This window comes from Schistocerca americana, chromosome 3 (assembly GCF_021461395.2).
Source record: "Schistocerca americana isolate TAMUIC-IGC-003095 chromosome 3, iqSchAmer2.1, whole genome shotgun sequence".
Lineage (NCBI taxonomy): Eukaryota > Metazoa > Arthropoda > Insecta > Orthoptera > Acrididae > Schistocerca > Schistocerca americana.
The window spans coordinates 231255277-231266523 of NC_060121.1; the positions used below are offsets into that span (position 1 = coordinate 231255277).

The following is an 11247-nucleotide window of genomic DNA, read 5'->3' on the forward strand; positions in this document are numbered from 1 at the left end:
CCCCTAGAACTTAGAACCACTTAAACCTAACTAACCTAAGGACATCACACACACCCATGCCCGAGGCAGGATTCGAACCTGCGACCGTAGCAGTCCCGCGGTTCCGAACTGCAGCGCCAGAACCGCTAGACCACCGCGGCCGGCTCTCAGTTGTCAAAAAAGTTATATGTGTTTTGGTAGCATCAACTATTATTTGTTTTGTATAAAAATAGATTAGAGAATCTGTACTAAATTTTGTTATAAGAATGGAATAAAGTGTATCAAATTTTTAGGAATGTTGAATATTGCTTTTGGTGAGTCTCTTATGAGTAAACCCAGAACACACAAGTGGTATAAACATTTCAAAGCAGGCCTAAAGGACAGCAGTTTTACAAGAATGGGTGAGATTAAAAATGCAGTCAAAAGGCCTATGAACTATCCCGAGGAAATAATTCCTAAAGTGTTTTGGGAATTGGAAAAAGCACTGGCATAAGTGTATAGCATGTACTGGGGAATATTTTGAATAGGATAACATTGTTGTAGATTAACAAGTAAAGTTCTTACCAAAAAATAAAAATTAATATGTGAACGCACCTTGTATGTCAAGCTTTTTACATAGAAGTCCAGAATCGGTATACGTGTCTCGAAAGAAATTTCAGTAGTGTTTAGATTAGCTATTGCACACATGTTTTAAGCAATATTCCTTAGAATAATGTGAATAGTAACCGAGATAGAGTTTTAGTGACAGAGTATATTCAAATGCTGCTGTTCTCTAGGCATTAAATGTATTACGTGATTGAATCACGTTCTGCTAGCGAAACGTTAATTGATTTTACCATGAAGCTCTCAAGTTATTCCTGGTTTTGTACAACAAGTGATAATGGTATTTATTGCTTTGGACAACATTTGACTGTATTTATCTTGGAAAATCTTTTACTACCATGTACTACATTTCTACCAAAAGAAATTTCATAGTGTATGAGCAGAGTCAGGCTTGAAAGAACACACAACATATTTTTCAAAAAAATATTCATTGCCTGTTTACATACATCGTATTTTAGAGGTCATCATCAACATTGTCACTATCATTACTGTCGTCGTCGTCGTCGTCCTCGTCGTCATCACTTTCTAAATTAATAACTATAGCGTCTATTATGTCTTCCATAACCCCATCCTTAACCCAATATTCTCTTTCAAGTTTCTCCACATGGAGGCAGTATGCACTCCAGTCATCTTGACTTATCGTTTCAAAACCTGTAACAATTGGGACAAGTTTTTGTATACGCTCTCTTTCGGTTACGGCAAAATTTAGTTCGGAATAAAACATGGAAGCTCAGAAAATGTCTACATACCTTCTTTCACCAACTGCAGCAACTTCGTCATGCAAATATCTCCAAGAATATTTCTTCCTCTGACGAAATTCTTGAGCTTTGCCCACGCCATTTCAATTGGATTTAAGTCACAGTTGTATGGTGGAAGTCGCAGCACAGTGTGTCCATGGGCTTCAAGTATTTTATTAATTTCAAATACTTTGTCTTCCGGCTTATGTTGTTTAATTAAATCAAATAATTTTGTTTTTCTCATTGTCAACTCAGCTTCCACCTTATTTTTTAATAACCATTCAATCATTTCGCTTTTATTCGAGGACCTAGTTGGAGCTTTGTTGTGTTCCTTGTTGTGATATGAAGCGTTGTCCATAACAATAACACAGTTCGGTGGCAGATTCGGAATCACTTTATTCGATATCCAATTAGAAAAATTTTCGTAGTTCATTTGCCCGTGGTAGTCTCCTGTTGCACAACCCGCTTTATAAACCAACTGTGCGTTGGGTAAGAACCCATCTTTTGATCCAATATTCACCACTATAATCCTATTGCTTCCGCTAACATTGTCCATAATGCCCTCAACGCCAGGGCCCTGCCAACATTTTCTGTAAGTAATGTTATTGTCCACCCAAGTTTCATCAATATAAAAGAATTTTCTGCCTAGCTCCCTTAATTTCCTCACTTGGATCAGATACTTACATCGCCAGTCAATTATATCCGTTCTTTCTACGAGAATCTTTCGTTTACTTACAGATCTTTTCCAGGTAAATCCCATTTCACGCAATGTCTTGTGTAAAACATCTTTCTGCCAAGGAAAATGTATTTTTTGTTTCACGGCATTAAGCAATTTCCGTAATGTCGGCACTATTTTTTGGTTTATGTAAAAGTCCTCCATCGTTTGTCGAATGACTGATTTTGTGAAACTGTCTATGACGATGGGTTTCCTCCCTAAATTATCAGTTTTCCTTCGCGGCGATTCCAGTAAACCATGCGGCTTGTTTTCACGTTCCTTCCTTATGCGTCCTATAGTGGCGAGGCTGACGTTTGCATAAACTGCAGCCCTTTGATTGGGGCTGTTAATGTTAACCAACAGTTCTTTTTGTGTTGCCTCCTTAACACACGCTGTAATAACGTTAGAGACGATCGAACGCTCGTTACTCCGCAAATACCTCCTCTTCTTCGTATTCCGCACATTTTCTTGCAATGCAGGGCGATTATCCATCACTTCGGGATACTGAAGTATATCAGTGAGTACACAAAGTCAACTGACTGACGCTGGCAATAAAGATTCCACAAACAGAAACGACGTATATCAGTATATCACTGCACGCTGAACTACACCGCTAGACGGGTAACAGGGCAACTGATTTTGGGTGGCCCTGTAGGCCAGTGGCAGCGTTCTTCCGGGAAAGGCCACTTCCCCCACCAAAGGCGCTGCTCGCTCTTCAGTTTACAGACAGACTATACAATCTGTGTTAGACAAGGGTGACATTATATTGCAAATTTAGTGTAAAAAGTTCCATATTGTCTGAATTTGTCCTATACTGACAGGACATTCTAGTCCAGTCGATTTTCTTATCTGCAAAAGTACACTAGCCAATACCAGTGGTACAAAGGTAGTGCCAAATTACAAACTATCCAGTAACAACAGAAGTGTTGCTGGACAATGTACAGTAAATAATATGTAATAACCTGAGACATTCAGAATTGGTTTGAAAAAACAGAACAGCATTTGGAAAGAGAGTAACATTTTGAAAATAACAAATGAGACAAGTAGAGTTTTCAGTTCTTATGAAAGCTCGCTTACTTTTTCTTTTTTTTCTTCTTCCTCTCTCTTCTCCATTCTCAAGGGAAAAATGTGATAAAATAAAAGTGCAAGAAAGTTGTGTACAACATTGGAAATGATGAAAAAGAAAATCTCACTATGCTTTTAACAGCATATGCTGCTGTAAAGCTTGCTCCTCCTAAGAACATGATTTTCTCCCATCTCTCTCTCTCTCTCTCTCTCTCTCTCTCTCTCTCTCTCTCCCCCCCCTTCCTCCTTCCTCCATGTGAAGAGTATTCCTGTAATAATAGCTAATAGCATACCAAGAACATGAGGGTGTCACAATGGAGATTTGTTTTCTGGTACAGACGTCTGATACAACTATTCCACAGCAAAACTTACTTTCAACAGGTGTGGTAGCAGTGCATTCCCATAGGATAACAGAATATTATGTCCTCCAGGAATCACATTGGGTACACCACTTACAGCATAAACTGTACAGCAACTACAGTGTTTTGTGAGCAAGTAATGCCAGTATCTTTAATTTTAACATAAGTCTTGACTCCCTTAATTACCTGCTTATACATGTGCTTGTACTACAGGTTATTGGTAAAGCAAATACTTATTGAATAGGTCTTCACACTTTTAATACTTAGCAGAAATTCTGAAAAAAGTAAATTCTTTTATTACTGTATCACCTCTATGGTGAATTAAGAGGTACTGACTGGTTTCGTTGAACATTTAATAGAAGCCTTCTTTTTACCTGCTATTGATAAAGAGCCATTCCAAGTTCGGTACATTACAATCTCTCGCATTTTTCATGAGGTTTGTTATTCTGTACACTAATATTTCTTCTTCTAAATGGCAAATATTGCATTCAGACATTGTCGGTATTAAAGGTAATTCATGAAATAAATTATATTTAAACCAGAAAATTAAAGGTTCCACATGACACATGAAAAGTACGTTGTTACACACATGTATGTACAGATTCCAAAATGTCTGTGAATTTGAGCTACAAAATTTTTTAAATAGAAGTATGAAGATCACAATACTCTGGGTCTGCAATAACTCAAATGTAAAATTCTTTAGTTCCCTATGGGAAACTTTGTTCTTTACGTGACTCATGCAACTGCTTTCGCTCTTAATGGAAAACTGAATGGTTTATGTTAAAGTTAACTTGCAAAAAGTGTAACCATTGTTACATAATTTCTGTGAAGTAAGATTCGTTAATGTTAATTCCTTCCTTTGTCATTGTAACTTGATAATTTCAGTTCCATATGGGACATGACCAAAAAAAGAAAAAAAAAAAGGAAATGCTTTTATTACTATGGCCAAACAAAATCTTTTTAACATGTAGTACACAGTTCAAATCAGCAAAAAGTGTAACTGTATAATTAAGGTAAATGTTGATGAAAATTAGGCATGTAACATGAATACTGAAATTTCCTAATCCACATCTTGTGGTCGTGTGGTAGCGTTCTCGCTTCCCGCGTCCGGGTTCGGTTCCCAGCGGGGTCAGGAATTTTCTCTCCATCGTGATGACTGGGTGTTGTGTGATGTCCTTAGGTTAGTTAGGCTTAAGTAGTTGTAAGTTCTAGGGGACTAATGACCATAGATGTTAAGTCCCATAGTGCTCAGAACCATTTGAACCATTTTTTTAAACTTCCTAGATTTCCAAGTGTAACTGTAATCACTGTATTCAGTACTTTGTAGTGCTAGAAAGATAATTCTATATGACTATTTGCATTCTCTTCCCCTCCCCCCTCCCTCAACACAGGAAAATATAATAGAAAGACTTCCTAGCAAAATAAAGACAAAATTAAGAAAATTAGGTTTTGCCTGAATCAGGCCCCGTTATTCTAGAATTGTTCTAAAGTAATAAGAATGCTTATGATCAATTGGAACATTGTGTTCATTCTAAAAAGTATTAAAACAAGAATTAAGAGAGCAACAATTTTATTGCTCTTATGTTTCAGAGTATCCACAAACATTACTGTTTGAAACATAGGGCCACTGCATACTCCATTAGATCACACCCATTCTGTGATTAAACTGTTTTCTTAAAGTGAAAAATTCAAGTTAACATAGTTATTGAGGGAAATATTTTCTCACACTGAAAGCTATCTGTCAAATAAGTCTCAGAACTTTTTTTCATTAATTTCACACAAATCACCTGTTTTTAATGCAAGTGCATATTTTGTAACACCTAACATCTTAAAATAAGCTTATATAATAAATAATTATAATTTTGTTACAATATCTACACAGAATGTAAAGAGTTAATTTTACTTCATTGTGATTCATCGTTTGAAGTTCATCATTATACAACAACAAATCTATGGACAAAATAGTTTTAAAAAATCTGTCAAAATGTCACACCCATCTGCATGAAATGTCCCAATACATAATCTTCTCCAATTTGAGCACTATACATGGTTAAACAATATGAGTTTATTTAACTTCTGCCTTATACTTGATTTGTTGTTTAAAATTTTCTCAGCGGGCATTTTTTCCCATATATTTTTAAGCATGTGCAGGAGTACAGGGATGCAATCTTACAAACAAGTTGAGTCTGATGTAAATCCTCAATCCCAATTTCATAATGGTAATCATGAGCAGGAGCAGGAAATGGGTAATCTACAAATTTAATTTTAACACAATGCAAAATCTTGGCCTGTATATATTTCTGACACATATCCCCAGCAATCACAAACATCTGAAACAGTTTCTGAGTATTCTACAACAGAGTACACGCAGTCACTTGTTTTAAACAGTTTTCCCCAGTTAGCAAAATTTACAAATGCATTTTTATTGGCCATATTGGGAAAAGCATAGAGATAAATACATTCCAATGCAGACTTAACATTTCTTGCATGGAGCATAAATGGAACACCAATGATTTTTAAGCTTTTGATATAATTTTCAGTGTCTGAAAATACCAAGCCAATAAGATTTGTTGTCAAGTCTCAGGGGGCTCTTATACCCATTACCTAATGGATTTCTGGAGTTCAGAATATCAAAAATCCTATCAATATAATACAAAAATTCTACTGTTGCTTCACTTCCTTTAAAATTCAGATCATCAACCCTCCTCAAAAACTCTATACTATCTGCCACGCTAGAACTCAAAAGTCCGTGCAGCTAATGAAACATTCATTTTTCTATTTACACTACTTATATGTTGTCCTGAGAGTTTGTTGGCAAATGTCATACCTTCTTCTTGTTGTACCTTGTTCAATTGCTCAATGAAATGCCATCTAATAATGCCAGTTGGAGACTCAATAGCAGATACTTCTGCTAGAGCATTTCTGGCAAACTTAATCATATGACACATGTCCAAGATACACTAAACATCGTATTTTTCCACAGGATGAGGAAAGTAGCTTTTAAAATCACCCTTGGAAAAATTTAAAGTACAGTCAAGTGAACGTAAAGTGCTTATATTTACCTTACAGCCATCACATGTAACACATCAAACCCTAATGCCAGAACTATGCAGTGTGGACTGATTATTTGCCTGGGCACCGTTGATAAAGAAATATGCAATCAGGCATTTAAATTTGCCTTTAATAGAGACAAGCATGAAAACCAGAACCTCAGATGGCTCTATTACTTCTTTTACTGAGGCACTTCCCCACCAAAGTCTGAAAAACCTGTGTACTGCTTAGTTCCTTGGTACCAAACTACTTGCTTCCTAATTACCATACTGTCTACAATTAGACATGAATCGCTGAACTGGTCCCTTACAATGTACTTGAAAACATCTTTTAAGAAGCCAGGTTCACAGACTACACTTGCCACCCATTTTGAAATCAATGATGTATGGGGCAGAGGCATTAATTTTTTCAGGTATTCATATGCTGCTGGTGAATAAAAGTATACAGTCATCGCAAACATTTCCACATTTGTTGTGTATCTATTACCCTTTGATGAGACAGAGTTGTTCACTAAATTGCACACTAATTCCACTTGTGTTCCTTTCTGATGATTGAGGAAGTTATGTAACTTCTCAGGAAGATGCCCCTTCTCCTTCAATGAACTTATGATGTCATCCATGGAAAACACTTTCTTCTTCGAAGTTTTTCACGGACACACTTCAGTTTACGTTTTATTTCGTGCACAATGTCTGAGAAAAAAAAATGCAAGTTTCGGTCGCCTTGTCTTCCATTTCTACTTTCGAGTGTATACCACAATCAATTACTGAAGAACCAACTGCACTCTAAATAAGGAAATAATTTCGTTATATACGATTGAAATAACTCAAGGCTTGATGAAAAAATATTATAAGAAAACGTTGGGGGACTGAAAACATCCTTATACTAACGTTTTCGACACAATTCGCAGCTTCTGCATTGGATAAGTGGGACATGCTTTCCACGGAAGAATTCTCATTGATAACATTCTCCACGCAATCAGTAGCGTCTGCAATCGGCAAATCGAGCACGGATTCCATTACAGAACGCTAAAAACAAAAATATGGACCTGTATTACAACATTGCTTAGACCTATGTAGCGTACGAAATAAATTCACAAAAGTAAAAAGCGCACACACAGCAAGGAAAGTAATTAGCTACCTCAAATGTAGAATCATCGTTGTCACTCAAAATCCTAACAACATGGCACTGCTTCGGGTTTGAAACGTTTCTTCCACGTTCCAGGGCTCACTACGTAATCATCTTGTCGGAAACGGTTTCCGCAAAGAAAACTGCAAGACGTAGGATTAAAATCTTTCCGCTTCACGGAAGTAATCCACGTCTTTAGTAGCTCCGAGTGCTTTAGAGGAAACCTATTCAAAAACATCGAATTAGCAAACGCACTAAGTCTGTATTTTTATCGTATTGTATCGGTAGTCGTATTACCTGTGAAATGGTAAGTCACTCTCCTTACTCCATCGCTTCGTACAATTGAAAGCGGAACAAGAAATCACCATTTCGATAATCCGTAATTCCTTATACACCGTACAGACCGAGAGAAACTCCTTGCCAAATTCGAATATGGCGGGCAATACAGACGACAGTAATCAGCTGGTAGAGCCATCTATCGGTAGGTCCGGTAGTTGAGCATCCCTCATTTCGCTAGCTTTAGACGCCTGTGTGCGTGAACACAGGCGTCTAAAGCTAGCAAAATGAGGGATGCTCAACTACCGGACCTACCGATAGATGGCTCTAGCGCGTGCCGCCAAGAGATTATATCATTGAGTGTCCGCCATATCTGAATTTGGCAAAAAAACGAAGTGTCAAAACACGGATGAAAATGTTTTTCCTTCTGCGCCCTCATAAGTATTTTATATTGGATGTTCTAGATACCTACACATCAACATAATGAAGTGTTTCTAATCTAGCGAGAAAAAACAGTGACAGTTCTGCTATGAAATTCCTAAATTCGAGTGTGTTTTGAAAGTTTGACAAGCTGACCTATAAATTGTTTACTATTTTATGAGTGCTTTACTTATTTGCCCGTTTTAAAACACTATTTAAGATTCAATGGAGGTCAACAAATTACCTTACTTGCCGAAGCTTTTAACTACTGGTATAATTCGGAAAATCAAGTGTGGACAACAGTGAAGACGTCTCTTGAAAAAAAGTTGACATCGTGTGCTTAGGGGTATCTTTACTGACAACAGAAATTACAACTGAACTATTAAAGTATTACTTACGTATAAACAGAAAAAATCGTTATTTTTTCTTTATCTGAAGTGATGCATTACCGATCTGCATATATGCTGACACTGTAATTGCAACATGCACTTACGAATTTGGCACTCTCTTTGGTCAGTAATTTAAATGCCATGATTTTATTAACGCCTGTACATGACACGGTGTATTTAAACTGAGTGATATGGTAGAAGCACCAGTTTTTAACAGTGCTAAAGTCTTTGATACGAGACAAGAAATACATTTAAATGAGATAAACACAAAGCCCAACGTTAAGGCTCCTCTTAAATGCTTGACTTGTATCATTTGGAAGTTAAGTCTAGTAATAATATTATATTGGACTGATCCATGATGATGTAGGAAGTGAAGGAACTAGTTGAAAATAACCTCGATCACAGCTGTTAATTTTAAGGTTGGGGTGTCTTAAAACTGTAATTTTCCAGTCTGACACCCAAACAATTTTAAAATTGAATTCAAAACATGTCAGTGAGCAAAATTAATTACGCTTTGAATTACAACCATAGAATTCTATTTCTGTGAATCTTGGCTCCAGTCTTTGACATGGTGTCAATCACTGGAATGACTGGTTGTCAGTATACGGCCCAAGCAAAAAACAAACCTGAAAGTGAAAGCTGCAGAAGCTGGCCAGACAGGCACCCCAATGGCTGCTACAATCTGTGTGAGACAAGGGTGACATTATATTGCAAATTTAGTGTAAGAAGTTGCATATTGTCTGAATTTGTCATATACTGACAGGACAATCTAGTCCAGTCGATTTTCTTATCTGCAAAAGTACACTAGCCAATACCAGTGGCACAAAGGTAGTGCCACATTACAAACCATCTGGTAATAACAGAAGTATTGGTGGACAATGTACAGTAAATAATATGTAATAACCTGAGAAATTCAAAATTGGTTTGAAGAAATCGGACAGTATTTGGAAAGAGAGTAACATTTTGAAAATAACAAATGATGCAAGTAGAGTTTTCAGTTATGAAGGCTCGCTTAAATTTTCCCCCCCCCCCCCCCCTCTCTCTTTTCAATTATCAAGGGAAAAAATGTGATAACATAAAAGTGCAAGAAAGTTGTGTACAATGTTGGAAATGATGAAAAAGAAAATTTCACTATGCTTCCTCCTCCATGTGAAGAGTATTCCTGTAATAATAGGTAATAGCATACCAAGAACATAAGAGTGTCACAGTGGAGATTTGTTTTCTGGTACAGACATCTGATACAACTATTCCACAACAAAACGTACTTTCAATAGGTGTGGTACCAGTGCACTCCCATGGGATAACAGAATATTATGTCCTCCAGGAATCACATTGGGTACACCACATACAGCATAAACTGTACAGCAACTACAATGCTTTGTGAGCAAGTAATAACAGTCAGTATCTTTAATTTTAACATAACTCTTGACTCCCATAATTATCTGCTTATACGTGTGCTTGTACTACAGGTTATTGGTAAAGCAAATACTAATTGAATACGTCTTCACACTTTTAATACTTGGCAGAAATTCTGAAAAAAGTAAATTGTTTTATTACTGTATCACCTCTATGGCGAATTAAGAGGTACTGACTGGTTTCTTTGAACATTTAATAGAAGCCTTCTTTTTTACCTGCTATTGATAAAGAGCCATTCCAAGTTCTGTACAGAACAATCTCTCGCATTTTTCATGAGGTTTGTTATTCTGTACACTAATATTTCTTCTTCTAAATGGTAAATAATGCATTCAGGCAGTGCTGGTATTAAAGGTAATTCATGAAATAAATTATATTTAAACCAGAAAATTAAAGGTTCCACATGGCACATGAAAAGTACCTTGATACACGCATGTATGTACAGATTCCAGAATGTCTGTGAATTTTGAGTTACAAACTTTTTTAAATAGAAATATGAAGATCACAATACTTTGGGTCTGCAATAACTCAAACGTAAAATACTTTAGTTTCCTATGGGAAACTTTGTTCTTTACGTGACTTGTGCAACTGCTTTCACTCTTAATGGAAAACTAAATGGTTTATGTTAAAGTTAACTAGCAAAAAGTGTAACGATTGTTACATAATTTCTGTGAAGTAAGATTCCTTAATGTTATTTCCTTCCTTTGTCATCATAACTCGATAATTTCAGTTCCGTATGGGACATATGAACTAACAAAATGATGCTTTTATTACTATGACCAAACAAAATCTTTTTAACATGTAGTACACAGTTCAAATCAGCAAAAAGTGTAACCGTATAATTAAGGTAAATGTTAATGAAAATTAGGCATGTAACATTACTGAAATTTCCTAGATTTCCACGTGTACCTGTAATCACTGTATTCTGCACTTTGTAGTGCTAGAAAGATAATTCTATATGATTATTTGCATTCTCTTCTCCCCCCTCAACACAGGAAAATATAATAGAAAGACATCCTAGCAAAATAAAGACAAAATTCAGAAAATTAGGTTTTGCCTGACTCAGGTCCCCTTATTCTAGAATGGTTATAAAGTAATAAGAATGCTTATGATCA

At 36.3% G+C, this 11247-nt stretch overlaps 1 protein-coding gene across 1 annotated transcript; it reads right to left on the reverse strand.

Annotated features, from left to right (window-relative positions):
- Positions 1–788: 788 nt before the first annotated feature.
- LOC124607501 (calsequestrin-2-like) lies at positions 789–1370 on the reverse strand. Its single transcript, XM_047139885.1, has 2 exons — positions 1332–1370; positions 789–1233 (listed from the first exon to the last, which is right to left on the reverse strand). Exons 1-2 carry the CDS (start codon positions 1360–1362, stop codon positions 1037–1039), a joined length of 228 nt encoding a protein of 75 aa, XP_046995841.1. The 5' UTR covers positions 1363–1370; the 3' UTR covers positions 789–1036.
- Positions 1371–11247: the final 9877 nt, after the last annotated feature.